The sequence below is a fragment of the Macrotis lagotis genome, chromosome X (assembly GCF_037893015.1).
Source record: "Macrotis lagotis isolate mMagLag1 chromosome X, bilby.v1.9.chrom.fasta, whole genome shotgun sequence".
In the NCBI taxonomy this organism is placed as follows: domain Eukaryota; kingdom Metazoa; phylum Chordata; class Mammalia; order Peramelemorphia; family Peramelidae; genus Macrotis; species Macrotis lagotis.
Genome location: NC_133666.1, coordinates 668,375,855 through 668,402,806, shown reverse-complemented (window position 1 = coordinate 668,402,806; position 26,952 = coordinate 668,375,855). Strand labels below are relative to the sequence as shown.

The 26,952-nt window shown below is 40.7% G+C and overlaps 1 protein-coding gene across 6 annotated transcripts; it reads left to right on the top strand.

The window, feature by feature from the left end:
• Positions 1–202: 202 nt before the first annotated feature.
• On the top strand, positions 203–26,369 carry MTRFR (mitochondrial translation release factor in rescue). 6 transcript variants are annotated; one of them, XM_074205452.1, is made up of 6 exons: positions 546–634; positions 813–1,076; positions 9,878–10,075; positions 10,162–10,305; positions 23,551–23,840; positions 24,555–26,369. In XM_074205452.1, coding segments are annotated over exons 3-6 (675 nt in total). In that variant the 5' UTR covers positions 546–634; positions 813–1,076; positions 9,878–10,074; the 3' UTR covers positions 24,795–26,369. The 6 variants fall into 6 exon arrangements, with proteins under 6 accessions (XP_074061557.1, XP_074061553.1, XP_074061559.1 ...); XM_074205455.1 differs by lacking the exon at positions 813–1,076 and having other exon boundaries at positions 548–634; XM_074205458.1 differs by lacking the exons at positions 9,878–10,075; positions 10,162–10,305.
• The last annotated feature ends 583 nt before the right edge of the window (positions 26,370–26,952 follow it).

The window sequence follows — 26,952 nt, the reverse complement described above, 5'->3', positions numbered from 1 at the left end:
GCCCTCCTCCGGGCCGCAACCGCCTTGCGATTGGACCATAGAAACGTCACTCACAGGCAGGGAAGGAGGGGGCCCGGAAAATAGGCCTCGGCCCCGCCTCCTCCCCGTGAGGGAGCCTCGAGGAGGCGGGGCCGCCACAGCCAAGGCTCCGCCCCGCCCCGCCCCCTCACCCCCCTGCCCCGGGTTCACGACCCTCAGCCACGCCCAGGAGGAACGCCCCCGACCCCCCCTTACCCGCCGAGCGCCACAGCCGGTGGTAAGGGCTCGGCGAGCTGCCCAGCGCGGCCGTTAGGACTGGAGTGCGCGCGCCCGGCACCCCGCCTGGGATTGGCCGCTCGAGCGTCGGGAAGGGGCGGGGGAGTCGGCGCAGGGGAGGTGCGCGCCCCCGCTCCGGGCTCCTCCCCGGCCGGCCCCTCTGATTGGTCTGCTTGGATTCTTTCCCCCGCCCACGTAGGCGGGGACAACAAGGGCTTCCCGGCGCGACGGGCCGTAAGAATGACGTCAGGCGGCGGGGGCGGGGAGGGCGTGCGCGCGTGTGCGGGCGCATGCGCCGACGGGCCTTTCGCTTTCCCCGGGGGCGCTTCTTCGCTTTGGCCCCGTGCGAGGCTTCCCGGCCGCTCCTGCTCGGGCCCAGGTAGGCCTCCCCGCCCCGGCGCTGCGCTGGACGCCGGCGTGCCTGCCCTTCCCGGCAGATGCTGCTTGTCGCGCCTCGCGTGCAGTGGGCGCCCAATAAATGCTTCCCCTTTTTCTTCGTTTTCGTCTTTTTGCCTTCCCTCACCGTTTTTCTTTCCCTTTTCCCCCCGCCCCCCCAGCTCTCCTGGAGGACCTCCCCGAGCCAGAACCAGCCCCCAGGCCAGAGACTCGGGGCTCAGCTTCCACAAAACCCTGCTGAAGCGCCTGCTCCAGCCCACGTGAAGGTTTGGGGTGGCGAAGAAGCAGGGAGGGGAACCCCGAGGTCTGAGCGCGGTCTTTCTGCCCGATGGTTAAAAGCCCTCCTTCTGGTCCAGGCTTGGAGGAGGGGATGAATGGGAAAATGCACTGATGAAGGGCTTACATGGGGCCACGCTGTGCATCAGGTACCTTAGATCCAAATGCCAAAATGGGGATTCCTGCTCTTAAGGAACCCACATTCTGATGGGGTACATATGTGTATATGTATGTATCTATTTGGAAGAAATTGGCCTAATTAATATGTATAGTAAAGGATGTTTCTCATTTGGGGGTTCAGTTATGATTCCTCTGTCCAGAGCATGTGATTTGGGGCATATCTGGCCTCTGCTGCAGACCACCCCAATACCCCTGGCAATTCTCTTGAACTGTGATTTAACTAACAGTTACTGTTTTTCCTGATGGGAGGGAATTCCCCCCCCCCCCCCCGAGTTCCCAACTCTAATGGAATCTTACTGGTTTGGACCAAAACCACCTTGGGTGAAGGGGCAGTTTATCGCCTTGATGGGATCTGAACCTTGAACGCTTTCCTAAGCTTTATACATTATGGGTCACACAGGAAGACACTTTTTTTTGTAGTTACTTGGAGAACTTCAGGCAGGGCCAATAAAAGAACGTAAAAACCTCAAACTTTTCATCTTATAGGTACTATATAAGTATGAAGTCATTTGTTTGATAGTCACAGTACAGCACCGAAAGGAGGATTTATACATAACAAATACTCTGTTTTGGAGTCCAGAATCCTACATCATTTTATCAGTAACACAGTAAGACAAAGCCATTGACTCCTAAAAAATTTAATTCTTTGATATTAAAGCAAAAAATGTACTATTATGACAAAAACCTTAGTTGCCTATAAAATTTATAATGTGTTAATTGCTGCAAGTCCTGGTTTCTTGTACAGTAACTGGTCAGTTTCTACTAGAGAAATTCTCTTTTACAATGAAATTTTAGAAGAGGACTTACCCAGTAAAATATCTTACTGCACATTTCAGTAAATCAGCTTACTCAAGGAAATAATGGTCACATTAACTGAATTACCTATTTAGCCATCTATAACTGCAGCACAGTTTGAAAGAAAACTTGTAAAAAAGTTATTTTTATCTTTGGCTTAAGCTAAACAGAATAAGACTAGAAGATTTAGAGATGTTTGTACCTTCATTAGTTAACCACTTTATGACTCTAAGTAGTGATAAATTAGCATATGGTAAAAGAATTTTGTTACTGAAAAGGTTTTTCAAAGTGAGTTTTTTTTTGTCTGAGGGCATCACATAGGACACTTTTGGGAGAAGATCTTTGATCATCTTAAAGCTGGAAGATTGACAACAGACATTTATCTTGAAATATCCCAGTTGCCTATAACTCATTTATAGTCTTTTTTTAAAAGTCTTCAAAGTTTTATCTTACTATCTTGTGAAGTTGAGCAAATGTTAAACTGGAGAGTGAGATAAAGGATTATCACCCCCTTTACAGACAAACAAAACTGAAGTTGTGATTTGCCCACGATGACACAGGTCTCTTGGGCCAGGGCCTATGCTCTGTCTACTCCACTAAACTTTTATTATGCACTAGATAAAAGATTGAGGTTCTTGTCTTTGTATCCACATTGCCAGGCACATATGAGATGGTTAGGAAATGCATATGAAATTTAAAGATCTCATTAATTTTCCATAGTCAAAAATATGCCATTTGGTGGCTCATCTCTCCAAAATAAAAATAAAATCTCATATAATTTGCACAATTTAAACATGGAAGGAAATTTTCAGAGTAAATGTGAATCATATTATCTTCTGGATTATAATTTATGAGTGTATTTGCACTGATTTTGGTGGTCTTCCAGTGTGATCCTATGAGAAAACTTGATCCTTTATGTTTGATATCATAATTACCTCCTTGACAACTGAATTCTTAATCATTGAATTGTGATCTCACCAAGGATTGAAGCACATGACAATCCTTTCCTAAGAAAATACCTCCAGTGTGTTCATTGTGATCTTTTAAAAATCAAGGGAATCATCTTAGTCCTGGAGAGCAAGTTAGTAAATATAATTTTTCCCTTTGGTGGAGGAAAGGGTGAAGAACTATGGGTTCAATGACTCTCAGGGGGTGCTTCAGTTTTTCTTTGTTCAAGAGAGGGGATTGAATCAGAAAATTATTGATGTAAGTTAGTTAGAAAATAAAAGGTGTCAGTAAAACTTTTTTTAAGGGAAAGTGATCCTAAGAAGCTTGTTGAGTATTCAGTGACTTCTTTGCTGTGAGGATTCCTGCCATGGGTGCAGAGTGTAAACTCTCTGGCCTTCTCCATCCCCTGTGATTCTTAGCTATGTCTGTAACTCCTCTTGAGGGCATCCACTCATGGTCTTCAAGGGGAGCTTCTGGTTCTTTCAATGTGTTGTAGATCGCACTGTGCAGCAGTCAGCTATGCATGGATTTGCTCTAGATGCTTTTAACTGTTATGCTTCTGTTTCTGAATACCTATGGAGACCCTACCTAGTATCTTATGTTTAAAGAATAAGAATGAAAGATGTGAACTCACACAGAGTGCAGTGAGAGGTCTTTGCACAATACAAATATCGATATGGGAACTGATCACTCCAAAGTGATGGGTTAGTTCTCTCAGAGCACCACTCATGAGTCATACTGTAGCCATTTTACCTGCACTTGGGGACGGCTTCCTTCATACAGGTGTCTTCAGGGGATAGGAGAAAGGTAAAAAGGAGATGACTTTGAAGTGGAGAAGATAGAAGAGATTGAGGAAAACAAGCTAATAGTAGTTTATCGAAGAGGGAAAAGAATCATCAACAAGTCAGCAAGCATTTATTAAACAGTTCTTCCTATGTTTAGGCATTATGCTAAGTCCTGAACATAGAAAGAAAAAATAGTAATTACTTTCAAGGACCTTGGGAGAAAACAACTGTATACTGACAAGACCTGCATAAATTGGAGAGAATCTCAAGGTGAAGGCAGGAGTATTATAGAGGAGACTGGTAAATGCAGCTTGTAGAAGTGAAGTTTTAGTGGAGATCTAAAGCAAACTAGAACACAAAGAGGAGGGAAATCATTCCAGGCATGGCAAACAGTGAAAATGCAGAGTTGGGGACAGAATGTTTTGTGTGAGGTGCAGCAAGGAGGCCAGTGACACATCATTGTAAGGGTCTAGTCAAAGAAAGGCTTCAAAAACCAAACATTTGATCCCAGAATTAATAGGGCACCACTGATGTTTATTGAATGGGGGCAAGGAGGTGGAGAACATAACATGGGCACAACTGTAATTAAGGAAAGTAAATTTGACAGCTGAGTTGAGACTGGAGTGGGGAGTAAAGTTGTTCCAGAAGTCAAACATATGAGGTGATGGTCACTCTTATATGGTGGTAATAGTGTCAGTTCAGAAGGAGGTATGTAAAAGAGATGTTATGAAGGTAGAATCAATCAATAGGATTGGGCACTGAGTGGCTGTATGGAGTTGAGAAATGGTCAGGAGTCAAAAGTAATACCTAGGTTTCCAGCCAAGATGACAAGAGTGATACCCTTCATAGTAATAGGAAAATATGTAATGAAGACTTAGGAGAGAAGCTTTAATAAATTCTGTTTTGGAAATGTTGAGTTTAACATGTCCAGGGGACAGTTCAAGGTGTCCATTAGACAGTTGGATATGAAAGACTGGAAGTTAGGAGATACTAGCTGAATAAATAGATTTATCTACATAGAGATGATCCTATGAGCATAATGAGATCAGCAAACAAAACAGTACTGAGAAAAAAAAAGAGGAGAGCCCACAATAGAGCCTTGAATGGAGCCTGGAAAGGAAACTAAGGAAGATCAGTCAGTAGGAAAACCAGGAGAAAGACCTGTGTCTTTTGTTATTGAAGAAGTTCAAAACAACATCACTCTGAGACTAATCACAGTATGTCTGATTGTGGGTGATCAGACCAGTGCGATCTTGGAATGCTCTTAACACAGGTTGGGTACCAATAGTACATGTGAACACCCAAGGTGGGTACTCTAAACTTGCAGATGTCATGTTTCCTTTGAAGAGAACCAGGAGAGAGACCTGTGTCACTAAAGCTTGGAGAAAAGTATCTAGAAAAAAGGTGGTTATCTATCATATCAAAGACTAAAAAAAAAGAGAAGAATGTTAGATTTGCCCATTAAGAGATCATTTATTAGATTTGGAGTTATGCTAGAAAATAAACACTAATTCACTGTGGAGTTCTTCAGGAAGGAAAATGAATTTAGGTACAAAAAATTCAATATCCAAAGCCATTTTAAGTGCCTTAGTTAAATCATATAGTATCTGACTCGTGTCTGAGGCCAGATTTGAACTCAGGTACTCCTGACTCCAGGGCCCGTACTTTATCCACTACGCCACCTAGCTGCCCCTGGTTTTTAGTATTTTTAAGGTTTTCAAAAAAGTATTGTATATGAGATGAGCTTTAGTTGGTTCTGTTTTTATACATGAGTCAAAATGTCACAAGACTACTGTTAGATTCTTTAAATAAGAAAAGATCACTATAGGAGTTTCAAATAGAACAGTTGCATCATCTTTGGAAGTCAGAAAGAGCCACACTTTCAGTCTAGATTTTAAAAGCAGAATGTTTTCTAGAAAGGGATGGAGGGGAAATTTTTGTAAAAATTGTTCTTTTTCTTTATACCTTGTAAGACCAAAGCTAGAAACCTATGAATTTCAGGCCAGAGCCACAGTAGTCTCATTTCTTTGAATCCATTTAAAATAAAAATAACTTCTATATTTCCTGTCTTTGTGCTTTTCCTGTTTGGAACAAAAATTCTCTGCAAACACTTTGAATGGGGTAGGGGGGAGAAATGCTATATGCCTAACCTAGAAATCAGAATCCTACACAGTTTTACAAAAAAGATGCGGATGTGTCTCCAATAAAGCAAACTGCAGAGGCGATCTCTGCAGCATGACTGTTCTTTTATGGGACTGCCTTGATTGGGAAGAAACCAAGATGGTTATTTTAAATACAATTTTGTGGGAAGTGATGAAAGGGATTTCTATATAAGAAGTGCTAAATATTTCCCTGAAAATCAGCCCCTTCCCATCAGTTGACTTTTGGTGCCATCAGCTGGGCATTTTATTTCATCCTAATACTGCAACATTGCTTTGCCTGCCAGTTCTACTTCATTAATTTATTAGGTTGGTTATTTTTGTTTGTTTGTTTTTTTAAGCTTACTGGAACATAAGAGACAATATGGCCTAGTAAGTAGAGTGGCAGAGCCAACCAGAACCTGAGCTTAAGTTTCATCTATCTCAGATTTGGAGCAGAAATGTAGCCCCCAACATTTCCAAGCCTGGAACCAATTATGAATGAAGCTGGGAAATATTTAACAAAATAAACATAAATACAGTAAAACATAATCTTAGTATAATTTTTTAAATTAGTATACATCCTCAGGATCCTTAAGGAGTTTATTTTCTATTTGAAACTAATCCAGTTCCATTTGAGTTTGACTCCCCTCCTCTGCAACAGCTCTCAGAATAGAAGTAGCAGAGGCAATACTTACCCTGTTTTGGGTCAAATAATGAAATTTAACTCAACCAGTGAAATCACAGATCTCATCCCTGGTTCTTCATAAATTATATCATGAAAGACATTGTACGTTTTTGTTTTTGCAAGGCAGTGGGATTGAGTGACTTGCCTAAGATCACACAGCTAAGTATTAAGTGTCTTGAGTTTGGATTTGAACTCAGGTCCTGACTCCAGAGCCGGTACTCAAGCCACTGTACCACCTAGCTGTACATCTTTTTAAAGCAAATCTTCATGCTGCAAGCCTATGACACTTTACTCTCCAATGGTCACTTTAGGAAATAATGCTGTGCTTGATGGAAAGATGTTTCGACCATGTTTTTATTAAACATGAACAAATCACTCCTGTATCCAACCCAACTATCAGTCTAGCACGATAATGCTGTGGTAACCTTATTTTTGTCTGTCTTGTCATCTGACTAAATTTGACATGAACTTTAAATAAATGTTTAATCTTTTTTCCATCAATCTTTCTTTCCCTCTGTATTCCCTACCACCTGATCTTTTTTTTTTTTTACTGATTTGACCCCATTAGACTCTCTTGAACTTTCCTTGGTCCCAATACTTTTGATGTATTGTGGTGTACAAAATACACTCTGTTTGAGTGGAAGGACTATTGCTTCAAGCCCTAACTCTCACACTTAGTAGCTGTTAGATGGTGGAAAAACTGTTTCATTTCTCAGGGCCTTAAGTTTTCTCATCTGTAAAGTGAGTATTTTGATGTTCTGCTCCCTATCTTTTAAGATTAATACAGAGAAAGTGATTTAAATCTAACATCCATGTTCATTGGAATTGATTTGGTCCTCAGGACTTGTGCAAATTTCTGCAGAATTTCAGTACATTCTAGAGCCTACCATAAGTAAAACAGCCTGGTCCGTGTTGGAAGCTGTCAAATCCTGTGTTCTTGTCTTGAGTACAATTATTTTCTTAGCTTTTATTTGCAGTTGAAATCATTTGGCTTATTAAGTGCTCACTACCTGAAAAATCAAGACCTGGGTTAAAGTCTCTCTAAATCTGTCGCAAGGAAGATAGTGATCTCCCTTGGTAGCAAGAATCTCCTCACCCAGGAGTTCTGGGGGTCAGTGACCTCACCATGTGGAAGACACACTTGTTTCTGTGACATACTTGATTTCAATAAAGATGTCTGTCCTCTCTACTTGGGATAAGTCCCTTTCTGCAAAGGTGGGACATTTTTATGAAAATTTGAAGTTAAAAGAAAAACTGATGGTTTGCCTTTCTAAAGTGTAAGGAAATGTGTCCAAAAGGAACATGTATTAAGAGTGTACCACTTCGGGGAAGCTAGGTGGCACAGTGGATAGAGCACTGGCCCTGGAGTCAGAAGGACCTGAGTTCAAATGTGGCCTCAGACACTTAAAAAAAAAATCTTGCCTTGAGCAAGTCACTTAACCCTACTGCCTTCAAAAACCAAAAAAAAGAGAAAAAAAAGAATGTACCACTTCCTGACAAGCCCAGTAGCATTTCCTGGAGAAACCAAAATCAAACACTCTGGACCCTGCATATAAATAAATAGATAGGGACTCAGGACTGGACCTGTGGTTTGCTAGGTCTGGTTCAAGGCATGCTGACTTAGAAAACCATGAATGCCCTTTCTTTTATTGCGTTTTTATTAACCTTTTTGTTATTTATTGTATTTTTTGTTAAACATTTCCCAATTATGTTTAATTTGTATCTAGCTGTGGACCCTAGGTAACTCCCTTCCACTACCAGTGTTGATGGGCACCTTCTCTATCACTCACAGCTTTCTAGAGTTACCTTGAGGCAGGTGAGAGTGGTCACAAAGCCAGGATGTGCAGCTTGAATTAGATCCTTGAGGTCAGCTCTCTCACCACTCCACTCTCCAAGCATTGCCTCTTATGTACAAAATCAATGTAAGGTAATGGGGGGGGGGGGGGCGGAACAGAAGGAAGCCATAGGTACTTAGGCAACTCAGGATAGGCCTAAAGTAGGAGATAGAGCTTGAATTAAGCTTTGAAGGCAGCTAGGGAACTCTGAAAGCCACATGAGGAGTGCATTGCAAGCAATGGCCTTTTTGAGAAGAACCAGCAGCCAGTTTGACTGAACATGCAACTGCAGGAATAGCAGCAGTGCTTAAGAAGGCAGGTTGGAGCAAGCTTATAAAAATGCCTAATGAGAGAGTAGTTCAGCTTTGTTTCTAGAAGTAATAAGGAACTCAGATCCTAGAATCTACCCTTTGTATGTTTCTCACTTTTTTTTTTTAGGTTTTTGCAAGGCAAATGGGGTTAAGTGGCTTGCCCAAGGCCACACAGCTAAGTAATCATTAAGTGTCTGAGATCAGATTTGAACCCAGGTACTCCTGACTCCAGGGCCAGCACTTTATCCACTGCACCACCTAGCCGCCCCTTGTTTCTCACTTTCAAAAACATTGAAACAAGATGGGAGACACTGCTCACCTGTGTCCCTTTCCCAAAGTTTAAAAGCACTGCATTCTACTGCCAGTTCAAATGTGTGGTTGGGACTGTCTTACCCATGTGTCACGGTTCTAGCTATAGACATCATTTTAATCCTTGGTTGCAATTCAGGATAAGCTTCTTTCCTAATAAATAACAATTCTAGAGAGAATAATGTCATATTTTCATTTGTTTTTCAAGCAGCCTTGTCAGTAAGTATACCAAATGAATAAGGTCCAATCTACAAACATGAGAAATAAACTAACTTTATCATAGATCTAAGCAAGATAAAAAGTGACAAATTCTGTCAGCCTTTCTGAAAAAGGATGACTAAATGTGAGGGGTTAACCCTAGACTGAAGTCAGCTGTTTTCTACAGAAGTGGTCCTAGATTGGGATGGGGGAGGGGAGGAGTTTAAGAGAAAATTCAGGTAGAGAAGCAGCTGTCTACTAAAAGCTCCACCACACAGATGGGAGGAAATGGGTCAGAGCTGCCATGGGTCTTGGTTTCCTCTTACTGGAGCCTTTTTTAGTTTTTCTTTTTTTTTTCCCTTTTAAATGTCACTAGGAACAAAAATTTGAGCTGTTTTTATTGTTTCCTACTAACTCTGGGCTCCCTCTGTGAGTCTCACAAAAGCCAAGATCCAATCAAGGATCATCTTTGAGGCTTGGGGAAGTGGAACCATGGGCGGCTGGGTCATTTTTAGCAGCTTTTGGAGTCGGGCCAGAGCTCCCAAAGATGCTGGGAGGACCTTGAAGAGTCTGATTGGCCGCAGAACAGCCAGTCAGTGAACACCGGGTCCCTTCTGGAACTCCAGTTGGGTGGGAGGCTTTCCAGGGCATCTGAAAGCACTGAACGGGGACAAAAAGGAGGAGGAAGCTTGAAGAAGAAACAGTGGGCTAGTCTAGTGAGCAGCTGATAAGAGTTCTCTCTGCTCCCTCCTTTGTCTGGCAGGTTCACAGCCTTGTAGCGATGTTTCCCCTCTTTGTTGGAGCCCCAGACTCTTCACTGTCCTGTCTGCTCAGATTTGCTAAGGGGGCGGAAGAGAAGCTGCAGAAAAATCAATAGGCCTGTGTTCCACATCCAGCTTCCACCAGAGACAAGCAGTTTTCACAAAGAAACCTTGTTCCACAAGGAATATTTGGAAAAGAAGTAAATAGCTGGGGGGGGGGGGGGGGTTCCAGCATTCTTTTAACATGAGAAAACCCAATCTAATCTACATCTTTATGTATTTATAGTGGACACTGTTCTTTCTTCTAAAAGTTACGAAAAAATGGAAATGCTGATCCCCCTACAATCTCTCACTGGCTACTTGATCCAGGGCATCATGACGTCAGTTTTTCATTTAGCATACCAGCTCATCAAAAGCCTCAGTCAATTTAGTGAGTCGTCTTCATTTTCTTTTGGCTGTAGTTGGAATATACTTTGCCTCAAAGGTCTTCTCAGAGGCATGGAATTACTTCCTCAAATGCCCTAATTACCATCCCATGGGGCTAACCCAACTAAAAGACACTGATTTGGACCATATAATAGACCCACAAAATGATAATAGTGGTGGTATACCTCTATGCTTTGGACTCATTAATCAATTCAGGGACTCCCTCTGCAGGGCAGATTGCAACCCAGCCTTATCCCCTTATGCTGGGTGATTATTATCAAAGAATTTCCATAAACCCTTCACAGAGAATTAACCCAATATGATGAAAGTCTTCCTTTTGGTCCTTTAATTTCCTAGATATAAGCACAATGCTTGGACTATTGAGCTGTTATAAATTGGCCCAGCTCCTATTTCATTTAGCAGCAGCACTGACATTAAAAATATTCAAAACTTTGTTTTTATCATTATAAAACTCATTGTTTCAATGAAGGTATAACTTTTCTATGACCAGGTTGATGATTTTCATTGTTTGCAGTGGCCAAAAAGACTACTCACTACTTTGCAGCCAATCTAATAAGTCTGAAATTTGGTAGGCTGATTAGTCCTTAGATGAAAAACAGTACTTATTTACCAGTCCTGTACTTGGTACCCTTCCAGTTTGATAGAAACAGCCAAATCTTGTGTCCTGCTGGCATAACATCATCATCATCATAGCTGACATTTCCATAGCCCTTCAGAGATTGCAAAATGTTCTCATTTTAATTTCACAATAATCCTGCGAGGTTATAAGTACTATGTGAATCATTTTACAGATGAAGAAATTGAAATTCTGATAAAGTGACTTGTCATAGTCACACAGCTAAGCATCTGAGAGGCAGGATTTGAATCTAAGGCTTCCAGACTCCCAAATCTAGCATATATGCCATACTTTCTCTTTGAGAAGCCAGGATCACCTTGAACAAGATTTGGGAAGACTTGGTGTTGGTGGTGTTGACTTGATACTTGAAAAATTGTTTGTAAGTTTTCAGTCATTGTATATTTGGCAAACAGAAGGGATAAAAGTACTATCCTCTACTCATTCAGAAGATGGCATTAGAACACCATGAATGAGCCAATGTCAAGGAAACTTTAAACACAAAAGCAATGAATGTATCCCTTCATGTTCTTTTTTTCCTCCTTCCCAGCACTGGACACAAAGGAGAAATGGTCCCCAATCAGTAAGTACTGACATGCAGAACTAGACCTCGAATTCTAGAGGATGGAAAGCTCAAGGATCCAAAAGTAATCCATCCATCTTGATGATGCATTTTAATTGCCTTAGGAGTTAAAGTCCTCAGTCTGGTTTTAATACTGATTACTATGAACCAGAACAGAATGGAGATTTCAGATTGGAAAGAAAGCCATTTATAAATTGTGAGTGTGATAGTTCAATTGAAACCCCCAAGGCATTAGTCCAGATGGCATCTAACAAGCTATTGGCTGCATTTGTAGTTTTCCAAAGCTAGGCACTTACTGATGTCTTTAGATCAGTTAGTCTCACATATAGCAATAAGTGGAATCACATTTGTTTGTTTTAAAATAATTGCCTTCTGGGGCTGCTAGGTGGCGCAATGGATAAAGCACCGGCCCTGGAGTCAGGAGTACGTGGGTTCAAATCCGGTCTCAGACACTTAATAATTACCTAGCTGTGTGGCCTTGCGCAAGCCACTTAACCCCGCTGCCTAGCAAAAAAAACTAAAAAAAATAAATAATTGCCTTTTATGTTTTCATACTGAGGAATGATTTCATCAAATATATTTCAAAATTTGAATGGATCTGTATGCTTTTATTGGTTCTGTTATGAATGGTTCTACCCCCTTTTTTTCCTGGAGTGAATTAATCACATTTATTAAAATTTTCTCACTTTTACTTTTTTCATTGAGTTTATAGTCAAAGAATATGTTAGAGTGCTGTTGTACTTCACATGCAGGTCTGATCCTGCCATTTTTCTGCTCAAGTTTTAGGCTAAAATGTAAATTCCTCTTTTAGGTTTTTTAAATCCTTTGTACTCTCTCTGTGGCCTGTTTTTTACAAACTAATAACATATTACTTTCTGTCACTTATTCTTTACTCCAGTCAACCTGGTCTATTTACTGTTCCCCATATATAACATTCTATCTCTTACCCCTTCTATGCCTTTGCATTTAAACCTTTCTTCTTTTTTTTTCTCTTTTTAAATTTAATTTTTTTCCCCCAATTACAGGGCTTTGTTTTTTTAAGTTTTGCATCCCCACTCTTTGATCTAGTTGCAGTTCCTGTCTGTATCTTTCTGTAAATCCCAGCCCTTACCATAGGACCTGACATATAGGAAATTTATTATTAAAATAACTACCTTATATGTTCTACTGAAGAATGGGTTAAAATATCAAATAAAGTATCCAGAGAAAGAATTGTGGAGTTTGAACAAAGACCAGACTATTACCTTCACTGTAGGGGGGAAAAACCTGTTATCTTATGTAATTTTACTATCTCTTATACTTTGTTTCTTTTTCCCTTAAGGCTATGATTTCTCACTCATCACATTCAACTTAGATCAGTGTATACCATGGAAACAATGTAAAGACTAACAGATTGCCTTCTGTGGGAGATGGGGGAGGGAAGCAAGAATACTGGAAAAATTGTAAAACAAAATCTTTTTTTAAAATAAAAATAAAATATCAAATAAAGATAAATATCAAATTATTTCAGAAAAAATTTTAAGGGGCAGCTAAGTGGCACAGTGGATAGAGCACCGGCCTTGGAGTCAGGAGTACCTGGGTTCAAATCTGACCTCAGACACTTAATAATTACCTAGCCATGTGGCCTTGGGCAAACCACTTAAACCCATTGCCTTGAAAAATCTAAAAATAAAAATTTAACGAATCTGTCTGTATGTCTTTAAGATTGGTCACTTAGCAGATGCCTGTCACTATGTGTGTAAAACACTGGAGATACAAGAAAGACCTAGGACCAGTCCCTCTCCCCTCCCTCCAGGAGCTTGCAGCCTTATGAAGGATGTGGCATGCAAGCAACAGCATGCAGAAAAATACACGTGATGTGAAGGGGAGGGGCAGAGGGAAGAAGAGGAGTATAGCAAAGGCCCCTTGCTGAGAGCAGGGTTAAGCTGACTAGTGAAGTAAGTCAGGAAGTAGAGGTCAGGAGAGAAGGCCTTTCAGGCCTGTGAAAAGCTGACTGAGCAAGGCTATAAAGAGGTAAGATTTGGAAGCAAAAGATTGACCAAGATGTGAAAAGCATTGAAAGCCAATGGGGTTTTATATTTGATTCTGGAAGTAATAGGGAGTCACTGGAATTTATAGATGAGAGGGTGGGACTGGTCAAACCTGCATTATAGGAAAATCACTTGGGCAACAATGGAGGTTGGACTGAAATGGGGAGAGATTGATGGCAAGGAGATCCCTCAGGCTTCTTTGCCAGGCTTTAAGCCAGACGCTTGAAACAGTTGCTGCCCTCACAAAACTTACATTTTGTTAGGAGAGCAAATATATATAAATATATATCTCTGAGTCACCTGCAAGAGTGGTGCTTCTGAGATAGAAAGTATCATGGATAATAATTGCCTAGCTGTGTGGTCTTGGGCAATCCACTTAACCCCATTTGCCTTGCAAAAACCTTAAAAAAAAAGTATCATGGAGATTTGAAGAAGCAGACTGATCCTTCAAATCCCTGTACAGTCCTCTCTGCTTCCCTACTTTGTACTAGACCCAGCTGTCTATTTGCATCTCCTGCCTAAGAAATGCCAGTGGAAAGACTCACTGCCAAAGGACCATATCCTTTTTTGGTCTGAATGTATTTTCATCAGTAAAAATCATTCTTGGTATGAAACTTCCTCTTAATCAGATCAGCAGCTCTTCTGGGACATCATGCCGAGAAGGTTGCATGGGTCCTTGCTTTTGCTCATACACATGTACATCAGAACTAGCAACTGAGCAGAGGCTGTTCTGACCCCCTGGTTCCCTTAGTACTCGCTGTACAGATCCATAATCAAGCATCCACGTGGTTTTTAGACTTTTTCTTTTTTAGTGTGGTAGTTAGACCCCATGAACTCAATTATTATCTGCTTTGACTCTTTAATCCAAGCAGAGGATGTAGGGAATTTGGTTGTCATCTCACAAATCTGATTTTACAATTACCACCCTTCTTTGGTCATTGATGCCTATCAGCATTTGGCCAGTTCTGGGAAGGCAGTGTCCTCAAGCAGGAACTGAAATGACATTAACCATCTCAAGCTTTTGTGTTAGATTTAGAGCTGAAAGGATCTTAGTGATCTAACTTCCTCTTTTTTACAGATGAGGAAACTGAGGCCCGGAGAAGCTAAGTGATTCAGTATCACATTGAGTCATGATCTGAACCCAGATTTTCTGATTCCACATTTAGTAACCTTTTCTGTTGCACTAGGATGCCTATCAATTGTAATTCTATGTGAGTAGGAGCAGCCAGGTGATGCAGTAGATAGAACACTACTCCTGGAATCAGAGGACCTGAGTTCAAATTTAACTCAAGATACTTGGTACTTACTGTTTGACCTTGGGCCTCACCATAACAAAAAAAAAATTCTATGAGTCACCACCACACTATCCCCCACCCCTTTCTAAAGAACAGCTTGAAGTCACATTAAAAACATGTGTGCAAAAATGGTGGGACACAATATACTACTAAGAAGAAACATTGAGGAAGATCTTTTTAACATTTGTATTTGAAAACTCAAACTTAGATACTTGTTACCTTCAGTCTGATTATATTTCAGAAAGCAGGCTCTTGGGAACAACCTATTTTCATCATACACGAAAAGAGCCTGCCTAGTAATACCGGGGGGGGGGGTGGTATCGATTTTGAGATCAAGTCCATTCTGGGAGTACCAGATGAGCAGGCCTAAGTTATTCTATGTTCTGTACTTTGTCCACCATTTTACTACTTCAATGAGTTGATCTTATCAAATGAGTACCCCCCCCTCCTCCCAGTAGTGAATGTCCTTATCCTGGGCCACACTTGTTCATGCCTTCTTGTAAAGCTCCATATAGGGCTAGCTGACCAGCATGCTAGGAGCTGTCTTCTGGATCTCTTGATAGTGTATGGTTACCAATGGCTGACTTTATCCCTCTTACCATGTGACCAACCCACATCCTTCACAGCCATACATCTCTCCATGATGATGTGTTTAGACCCCTTCCCAATTCTTTGTTGTTAAAATATTTTAGGTTCTTCTGACAATGGGCTTCTTCATTTTGCAGTCCACAAGTTGAGTTCTTTGGAATTCTGGACCTTGCTCAGATGGGTCCTTACCATTAGGAGTATCTTTCCAACACACACAGACACACACGGACTAGCTCTGTGGGTTGTCTCTTCTAACTATATACCATAGTTTCAATAATAGTCATTCTTCATCCACTTATTTTTTTTTATACATAGTAAGAACAAACTTTTGATTAATCTCATTTAGGAGACACCACTGGGTTCCGAAGTTTGGTAATATCAATGCAACCTCAGCCTCAAATCAAGAGTAATTGCCTAGCTGTGTGGTCTTGGGCAATCCACTTAACCCCATTTGCCTTGCAAAAACCTTAAAAAAAAAAAGTATCATGGAGATTTGAAGAAGCAGACTGATCCTTCAAATCCCTGTACAGTCCTCTCTGCTTCCCTACTTTGTACTAGACCCAGCTGTCTATTTGCCTCATCTTCTCTAAAGGGATCTTTACATTTGGACTCTGCTGGACATCATCATGACAGCAGCAAACATCTCCTTGTTTCATATTATTGATCACATTGCCCTTAAATAATGTCACCTCTATTACCTTTCATAATTTTAACCTATGAATAAGTCATATTTTGGGGGCAAGTCTTTAATGTTTTACTCCATGTTTTAGAGACAGAAAACAAAAAAAATGTACAATGGAATCTTGTGTTCTCTACACATTTGAGTTAACTGTGATTCTAAATATGTGATTTGCTGTAGAATATCATTTGTGAAAGCCTGCCAGTTCTCTTCTTACACCTTCATCAAAGATGCCTTCAATGGACATGTATATAATTCTAATAAAGGTCTTGTGTAGAAATTGCAAGATAGCCATATAAATTGGTCATTTTGACCAGCCTCCTTGTGGTGTAATAATAGGTGCTATAATTGTTTTCCCACTTGTATTTTGTATCTTTCAGAATTCTCAAGAATCAGTCCTTCAATATTCTCAAAATTTTGTCACCCCCTAGCCCAGACTACCTCTTACAGATTTATTTCAGTTTAGGTTCTCTGCCCATCTTTGTTTTCTTTAGTACTACTTCTATTTCTGCCCACAGCAGTCTAAAAGATGGATGGCTTCCTTAGCATTGTTGAAGAGAATTTATTATAGGAATCTAGAAATGGTTTCCATGTTCTCACTGTTGTGTTCCTTCCATTTTCACCCACAAATGGCTACAGGATGATCAAATTTACTGGTAGATATTCTGTTATGTTATTCCCCATAATGTACTTGATGTTTTATGAAATAATACTTTTCATACTTTTCTACTATCACCCTCCCTAGAATTTTACAAACTAATTTATATTCTGAAATGGAGTTGATGTTGGCTGGTATGTCTCTATCAGGAGATTATTGTTGTCAGATGAGTTGGTGCCTAGGCTTTTGTGGTCTCCCCAGCATAACTCATATGTATATCAGTTAAACTTCCTTAGAAATGGTAGAAAAACTAATTTGGTGTCTGTTCTTTTATCCACTTCTCAGATTTTGAAATTAATATTTTGTTTCATGGTTAAGTCAGTGTTGCCTTAAGTCCTGCCCTACTTCCTCATTTCTGTTCTTCTAATTTAATTATGATATTGATCATAGCTCAGGTCAATGATCTGACTTTTCAAAGCTGAAATACCCATTTCATTAACCAGAAATTTTTTGCTAAAATAACTCATGCCGGGGCGGCTAGGTGGCGTAGTGGATAAAGCACCAGCCCTGGAGTCAGGAGTACCTGGGTTCAAATCCGGTCTCAGACACTTAATAATTACCTAGCTGTGTGGCCTTGGGTAAGCCACTTAACCCCATTTGCCTTGCAAAAACCTAAAAAAAAAAAAATAACTCATTCCATTTTTGTGATGTTACTTGGTCCAGCAGCTCTCAACTCCATTCTTCAGGAAAAAGTCACATGAATACAGATGCAAGTCTTCAAAGTCCACAAGCCTTTGACAGACTCTTTTGTTTCTTTCTCTACACCCATGGTTCCCAAGATCCCAAAGTCCTCATCTTTTTCTTTTTTTTAATGTCATTTCTTTTTTCAATTACATGCCTAGATAGGTTACAACAACATTCATCTTTTTGTAAGCTTCTGTTCTACCTCCTTTCCTTTCCTCTCCCCAAACAGCAAGTAATTTGCTAAAGGTTTTACATGTACAAACATGTTTAACATATTTCTATATTAGTAATGTTGTGAAAAAAGAATAGGAAATAAAAGGGGGGAGTTGAGTGAAAGAAAGAAAAATAAGTTTTAAAAATTGAAAATAGTATCATTAGGTCTACATTCAGATTCCATAGTTCTTTTCCAGATGAGGGTGGTATTTTTCTTCACAAGTCCTTTAGAATTGCCTTTGATCGTTGTATTGCTGAGAAGAGCTGTATAGCTGATTATCACACATTGTTGCACATTGTTCTGGTTCTGCCCACTTCACTCAACATCAATTCATGCAAGTCTTTCTACGCTTTTCTGAAGCCCACCCATTCATGATTACTTAGAAAATGTTCAGATACCACAATTTGTTCAGCCATTCCCCAATTGTTAGGCATCCCCTCAGTTTTCAATTTTTTGCCCCTACAGAAAGAGCATGGCTCTTTTTCCTTTTTCCATGATCTCTGGGGATATGGACCTAGTTGTGGTATTGCTGAATCAAAAGGGTAAGCCCAATTTTATTGCTCTTTGAACATGGTCCTGAATTTCAGAGCTCTCATCTGTAAAAGGAGAGGAAGGCCTGGACTAGATGACCTCCAAGGACTCTTCCAGCTCTGATTGATCTTTCTAGAGTATTAGAAAGCTTATAGAGTGCTTTCTGTGGGTTTCCATCATCCCCTTTCTAGGCCACCTGTGCACCAAAGGTACTGAAGAGAAGAGATTTTCTGGACGTAATTTGGATGTTATTAGTATCTTCTGAGAACTATGTGAGTCTTCACCCTCAGCAAGACGTTGGCACACACTATAAATTTCTTCACAACTTGGGGGAAATGCTGCCCTAGCTTCCCTGTCACTTAGAGGATGCCATCATCCTCACTGTCTCACTCTTACCTCCCATAGCCAATCAGGTGTCAAGTCCTTCAGTCTCCCTCATCCTTACAAAATGGATATACCTCTTTGTCTCTGACAAAGGCTCCCGGTGGATCTCCTAGTTTCTTTTCACTTCATCCTCAAGCACAGGTCTGACCATTCCTCTCCCTTCAATAATTTTCAGTGGTTCCCTACCACTCTCAAGGTCCAATACAAAGTGTTCTGTTTAATGTTCAAAGCCCTTCATAATCTGACCTCCTCTCCTACCTTAGTCTTCTTACACCTTCCTCCTTAACACATAATCTTCTGGCCTCCTGACTTCTCCTGAAACAAGTCCCACACCCTCTCCCCCCTTGCAGTTCTGCCTAGTTATTGGTATATTTTTTTTCCATCTTTCCTTTGAGACTGACCCTAAATGCAGAGATGTGGAGTATTTTTTATCTTTTCTGTATTCCTAGAGCTTAGCATAATGCCTAGTCCCCTGTTGTAGTTGCTTAATCATTTTTAGTCATTTCTGACTGTGACCCTTTTTAAGTTTTCTTGGCAAAGATGCTGAAGTGTCCAGTTCACCATTTCCCTTCTTCAGTTCATTTTACAGATAAGGAAACTGAGACAAACAGGGTCAAGTGACTTACCCAGCAAATCTGAGGTCAGACTTGAACTCTGATCTTCCTGAGTCCAGATCCAGTATTCTGTGCCACTCTAGTAGATGTTTAACCAACTGCAGTGTGAGATGATCAAATGCCACAAGACAAGACGTTTCTTGATACCTTTAGAGGCACAAAAATGATCAAGTTGTTTCTCCAAGGAGAACCTGTAAGCCATTCTTCTCTTAAGCTGCAATTTTGTTTCTGACATTTGTAGCAAGAATGTAAAGATTGTTCTCCCTCATCCCTTACAGTATCCACACATACGCCCTCAACAAGACTAAGTCAGTTCCTGTTTATGACCCATCTCCAACTTTCTCATAGCATCTCCTGTCAGTGGAGAAGTTGGGGGATGTAAAACTAGGCAGATGTTGGAGTTTTCCAAGTGGCTAGTGGACTCTTGCAGGTTTAGCCTATGAGTACAGGCTGGTTCTCAGCAAGTTCCCAGTGGCTAGAACCTCACTCAGAACTTTCTCAGAACAAAGGAGGTGTCAGAGCTCATACTTCATCAACATAAACTTCAAGGACCTAGGATCATTTCTATACCAGGAGAAGGAATTAGGAAGGGACTTTGTGGAGGTCCATGATTCTGATACCAAGAACATAGGGAAAAACACTGATGTTTTTACCATCCTCCGTTTCTGGTGAGCTTGGAGAGGTATGTGGTGATTGGATATATAGGAATCTCACATTACTGCCAGCTCTTCCCTCTTTACCTAATAGCTCTTCTGTCAGCTTTAACAGACATTTTAATCATTTATTCGGAATTTTGGTATTCATTTGTCAATTTAAATATTCAGAAAATTTTTAAAAGAGTAGCTAAGTTATTCACAGTTGATCATTAGTAAACTATTATTCTTGCTGTGTACATTTTTCTCCTGTTTATTTGACTTTTTTAATATATTTTTTAATTTTACAATTTTTCCCCTAATCTCGCTTCCCTCCCCCACCCCCACCCCACAGAAGGTAGTCTGATAGTCTGTACATTATTTTCCATGCTACACATTGATCTAAATTGAATGTGTTGAGAGATCATATCCTTAAGGGAAAAAATGAAATGCAAAAGATAGCAAAATTACATAATAAGGAGGATTGTTTTTTAATTAAAGGTAATAGTCTTTGGTCAAAATCCACAATTCTTTCTCTGGATATAGATGGTATTCTCTATTGCAGATACCGCAAAATTGTTCCTGATTCTTGCACTGATGGAATGAACAAGTTCATTAAGGTTGACCATCACCCCTATGTTGCTGTTAGGGAGTACAGTGTTCTTCTGGTTCTGCTCATCTCACTCAGCATCAGTTCATGCAAAGCCTTCCAGACTTCTCTGAATTTCCATTCCTCCTAGTTTCTAATAGAACAGTAGTGTTCCATCACATTGATGTACCACAGTTTGTTCAGCCATTCCACAATTGAAGGACATTTACTTGATTTCCAATTCTTTGCCACCACAAACAGTGCTACTATGAATATTTTTGTACAAGTGATGTTTTCACCCCTTTTCATGATCTCTTCAGAGTATAGACCCAGTAGTGGTTTTGCTGGATCAAAGGGTATGCACATTTTTATTGCCTTTTGGGTATAATTCCAAATTGCTCTCCAGAAAGATTGGATGAGTTCACAGCTCCACCAACAATGTGTCCCAGATTTCCCACATCCCTTCCAACATTGATCATTGTCCTTTCTGGTCATATTGGTCAGTCAGAGGTGTGAGGTACCTCAGAGATGCTTTAATTTGCATTTCTCTAAGTTTGGGGGGTTTTTTGGCAGGCAGTGGGGTTAAGTGACTTGCCCGAAGTCACACAGCTAGATAATTATTAAATGTTTGAGGTAGGATTTAAACTGAGGTCCTCCTAACTCCAGGGCCAGTGTTCTATCCACTGTACCACCTAACTGCTCCACAAATTATTCTTGTAAATCAGAAGTTTAAAAAAAAATACCCTGAATTCTGTAATTGAAACAACCAAATTTGACTCTAGATAAGAAATGAGAAACTGCTTTTGCTTCCCTTCTTTGTTTTTTGTTTGTTTTTGCAAGGCAGTGGGGGGGGGGGGGGGTTAAGTGACTTGCCAAAGGTCATATAGCTAGATAATTATTAAGTGTCTGAGGTCAGATTTAAACTCAGGTCTTCCTAACTCCAGGGCTGGTGATCTATCCACTGAGCCACCTAACTGCCCCCTTGAACTTACATTCTAATGGAGGAGACAGTGCACATGACAGGTTTTTGCAACAAGCCAGATGAGAAAAGGCTATTGGTCTTAAGGGAATCAAGGGCAAAGCAAATGGCAATATATCTTTAATACCATTTCTAAGACTGGGGAATGCTGCTATTCCTAGGTCTTAGGTCTAGCTCCCAATTAGATTAACAGTTGTTGGTGGTGATACAAAGAAAAGTAGATCCTTTCTCTGTAGTCATTGTAACCCTCCGTGGTGACTGCAAGGCCTGGGCTGGGAAGAGGAAAAATAGAGACAGGCATTGTTCATTAGTTCCCTTCCCCAGATAGAAATGAAATTCATTATTTTTAAAATAACCTCTTGTGTTTATATATAAATGTACATATAATAGAAATCTAATTATGTATTATATATGAATATATATATAAACTATATGTGTTTATATCCCCAAATAGACTTTAACTTCTGTGATAGCACACACAATTCTCCTTTCTGAGAGGTCTGAGTTCTTGCTTGTACATGTATGATCTGTGCATGTACAGATCAAGGGTCATGGAGAGGAGGGAGGGAAGGAAGGGAAGGAGTAGAAAAACATGGTACTCAAAGCTTACAAAAAAAGATGGATATTGAAAACTATCTGCAGGTAATTGAAAAATAAAATAATCCCCAGCATCCAACTCAGGCTTTTGAATGGTGGCTGTTTAATATTTGTTGATTTGAGTTAATGCCCCTAACGCAAAATCTTTTTAGAGGGAAAATCTATACACAACATTGTGATGCCAAGCAACTGATGAAGCTGTTGGCTACAGAATTAACCGAGATAACTACTTCATCTGGATCAGGGCAAAATTCCAGCATTAGTAGCCCACCAAAGTTTCAGTCCCACACCTTTAAAAAAAGAGCACCAGGAGTCCCAGAGATATTTGATGTAAAATGTTGCATTCTTATTTTTTAAATTCTGGTGCTTTGAGTTTGGGGGGTTTTGATACTTCAAATTTGACTTTTCAATTCAACAAGCAGTAAAGTTTATTTTATGATGACCTTGCAGTTACAAGTATGGCTCCAGCACAGCCCCTGTCCTTCCCCCCCACCCCCAGTTCACAATCTAATCTCTTGAGTCACTGAAGTTCTTGGTTACATGGGTTTTTTTTTTATTTAATTTTATTTAAGGCAATGGAGTTAAGAGTGACTTACTCAAGGTCACATAGTTAGGCAATTTTTATTAAGTATCTGAGGCCAGATTTGAACTTGGATCCTCCTGACTCCAGGGCCAGTGCTCTATCCATTGTGCCACCTAGCTGCCCTTCTTGGTTACATGTTAAAGAAATCATCATTTCAGGCTTCTACTTCTGCAACATGCAGGGAAGGTTCTGAGAAGATAGACAGCCTCAAGACCCCCTTGACATCTCTGATCAAGCCCCTTTGTTGCTCATCTGATCATCCTTAGAAGGAATAGGTGATTTCTTTTTAGGGGAAGGGGGGATAGGAAAAGGGAGGCAGAGCCAATTGGTCTAATGTAAAGACTTGGATTTAGAAAGTCCAGCTGTCTGGGAGGAAGTTCAACTGGCCTCCAACAGGCCCATCTCCTGGAACTAAAACAGTTGCATATGCTTATCATCTGGCTTATCTGATTATTCCTTTTGTTGAATTGTTCCCCCTCCCCCTTTTTCCTCTCTTTTCTGTTCTTTGATACAAGCTGTGACCTCTGGGAACAGAAAGAAATATTTGGAAATGAAGATGAAGTAAAAATGAACAGAATTTTTAAAACTGTTTAAAAAGAAATATAAACAGCCTTTTAAAGCAAATATACTAGGTGTTAATGGTGTCATTACTTGATGTAGAGTGGATATTTCACTGGACTTGGAGTCAAGAAAAACGGAGTTCACATCCTGTTCCATTACTCCATACTTACTCTGGTGATCAAATGAGGTAACCTATGCAAAGTTTTGTACACTTTCTAAGTCCTATATAAATGCTAGTACTATTATTGTTAAAATTCTAATAAAGTATTTGTTTTATTTTAATAGAAAAGCCATTTATAAGAGCAGGATAACCTTTACAGGACCCTGAGGTTTCTATGGTTGGGCTGTTTTGCCCCCAAGCCTTAATGTTGGGCATGTTTTCAAAATGGGGTCCCATTTTCTTTTCTCTTGCAGATTCCTTTATGAATACTTTGGGCTCCACTTACCTTCCAGTCTCGTTGGGCAGACTTAGCACAGGACTATGGCAGCTCTGGCTGTGGAAGAAGCCTGCATTTTTATTCCCTGGGATGGGAGTTTACAGGCCCCAGGTGACAGGAAAGACAGACTCCCAGGTCCTCCTTCCTCTGAACGAAGCTGATTTGGAAGAGCAGTTTGTGAGAGGACATGGTCCTGGTGGCCAAGCAACCAACAAAACAAGCAACTGTGTGGTGCTGAAGCACATCCCATCGGGCATTGTGGTCAAGGTAGGGGAAGGGGACGGGGAAAAGTATCTTGAAAAGAGGTGCCCCCCCCCCCCGCCCGGGCCCTGGCAGCTTTGGTTGCCCAAACTAGGCTTATCAGCTGAGGCAAGGTTGCACTGTTCACCTGTTGATGTGGTAGGGCTGTGGAAAAGCTGTCCGAATTTTTGTGCCTTAAACTCCACTTGGGATGGATTGGCCTGGTCCATGAGAGATGCAGCTCAGGCCTAAGGGCTGTGCTCCAGGCTGTCTGCCACAAGAGGGCGCTTGCAGCATGTGCCATGAACGAAGAACAAGAGGCCGTCATTCATCCTGTGTGTGGCCCAGCCAGGGAGCAGCCACTGCCCCAGCCAACTCCTGGCAGATGGAGAGGCCTTTTGTTTGGCCCAGCTTTCACCCCTGCATCTGTCCTGGGTCAGGTCAAACTCTGCAAGTGACTGGCTCTGTTAGGGAAGCAGAGGAAGAGTCATGGCTAATCTCAGCCCCTAGATGGACTTAGCCAGTTGAGTTATGAGGTTCAGCAGGTTCTGAAACAGGCTGGCAAGAGCCCTGGCTCTGGTGCCTGCTCTAGCCCCATCTCAGCATAAGAGGTTGGGCAAGCCTGGCCCTCTCTGGGTCTGTCTTTCAATCTGTAAGATAGGCTTGGGCTTGATTTGTCTGAGGTTCCTTCTCACTGTACCATGCCACAACCACCTAACAAAACACTGTTGTTTTCCCCAGTGCCATCAAACAAGATCGGTTGATCAGAATCGAAAACTGGCAAGAGAAATTCTGCAAGGGAAAGTGGATCTCTTCTACAGAGGAGAAGACAGTCACATTTACAAAGTCAAAAAAGAGGCAGAGAAAAAGAAGAGAGAAAGGAAAAAAAAAGCAAAAGAAACCCTAGAGAAAAAGAGACTGTTAAAAGAGTTCATGTTAAAGGAATCAAGGCCAACAGCCCCTTTGCCAAAGGAGAAGTGATGCCACCAGGGAGTAGAAGCAGCTGCAGCCAGTCACTGGCATGCTGGCCAGAGGGTGTGATGACTGCCATCACTGCCGGCACACTCAGAACAACTTCAAATAAACATTTGTGGACAAACTCCTAAGCCTTGTACCGCTGAGCTGGGGGACAGGGCCCCATGTTGATGGTAGTCAGTGTTACATCATCATGAGCTGAGAGAAGGTATCTCTGCAATGTGGAAAAGTCACCAGTACTTCCTACCAATTTAAAGAGAATAAGAAGGAAAAAGGAGAGATTTTGAAAGCCCATTTATCACGTGTCCATTTATTTCTTCTCTTAGCTAATGAAGGGACAAGCAGGATGGAAAACTAACAACCTGCCAAGTAACTTCTCAGATTCCCCAAGGTGTAGCAGCTCACTCAATCCACACTAAGGGCAAGATTCTGCAACCCCATGTGATGACAGCCATGCTATTATACATTCATTTCTTCTCACTCCAGATGGATCATCCAGTAAGAGATGTTCACCTTATAATTATGTTTTAGGCAAGGTTAGTGGCACGCCTTGTGAGGGTATACTTACTGTCCAGAGACAATATCAAGGCTTTGTTCTAATCTTACTTTACCCAGTGGACCGATTAGTCCCCTCCCCTGAGATGAGGCATATACTGAATATAAAGTTTAGTTCTTAACCAAAATCAATTCAATTCAATTCAACATAGAGTCATGGTTTTACTCAACAAACTGTTCATATATGAACAAATATGAAATTGTTCTCTTTTTTGGTGTTGGGTTCAGAGCAATCTTTTGAATAATCACTTATTATAAATTCTATAAGTCATACCATAATTGATTTATTCCTGCAACTGCTAAATTTAGAAGGGTTTTTTGTTTTGTTTTTTTTAGATTTTTGCAAGGCAATGGGGTTAAGTGGCTTGCCCAAGGCCACACAGCTAGGTAATTATTAAGTGTCTGAGGCCGGATTTGAACTCAGGTACTCCTGACTCCAGGGCTGGTGCTCTACTGCGCCACCTAGCTGCCCCTGAAAGGGTTTTTAAAAAAAGACACCACTTCGTCTTATACCTCCAGCAACAAAGATGGTAAAAAGAAAAATTCACTCTTGGTAGGGTTGTAAGAAAATAAGGCACAACAATTCACAGCAAGTGGAGATATGAAGTCAACCATTTAAAAAAAACAACTTGGAATTCCACACAAAATTGTTCCTACCACCCTTTAACCCAGCAATCCTACTACTGAATGTATACCCCAAGGAAGCTAGACAACCAGATTAAAAAAAAAACTACGTGTACAGCAATATGGGGGATGATCAACCTTAACAGACTTGCTCATTCCATCAGTGCAACAATCAGGGACAATTTTAGGGGATCTATGATGGAGAATACCGTCTATAACCAAAGAAAGAAGTGTGGAGTTTAGCAAAGACCTTTAATTTAAAATAAAAAGTTATTTTATGTAATTTTGCTTTCTCTTCTATTTTATGTTTTCCTTAAGGATCTGATTTTTCATCACATTCAATTTTGATCAATGTATATCATGGAAACCATGTAAAGACTAACAGATTGCATTCTTTGGGGGTGGGGGGAGGGAAGCAAAGCAAGATTGGGGGGGGGAAATTGTAAAATTCAATAAAAAAAGAAAAAACTACATGTACAAAAATATTCATAGCAAAAAGATGGAATCAAAATGTGCTTTACCAATCAATCACCAGACAAACCATGGTGTCTGAGTATAACAGACTATTATCAGACCCTAAGGAACAAGATTTTAAGAATGTGAAAATTACTTGTGTAAAATGAGGCAGGGGGTAAAAAAAACAAAAAGGAACAACAGACACACCAATTACCAAATGGAAATTTTGAAGAACATGACACTCAAGGATAAGACAAACTAAATATTGTTAGTCTCCCTCCCAAACTCAGCACCTGGAGAGGATATGAAGGCCCCACCCTGAACCCCAGTCCTGACAAGAACCCAAGGGGGTCAACTGGCCCAGGAGAGGATGTGAAATTCAGTCAAAACTTTGGACATTGTTGGTGTTAATTAATGAACCGGTCTACTGATAAACTACTAAAGTACAAAGTGGCACGTACCATTTGTTGGCTTCACTCTCATGAAATTAACATGAGTTTAGTGGATTTGTATAACATGTCAAAACAAA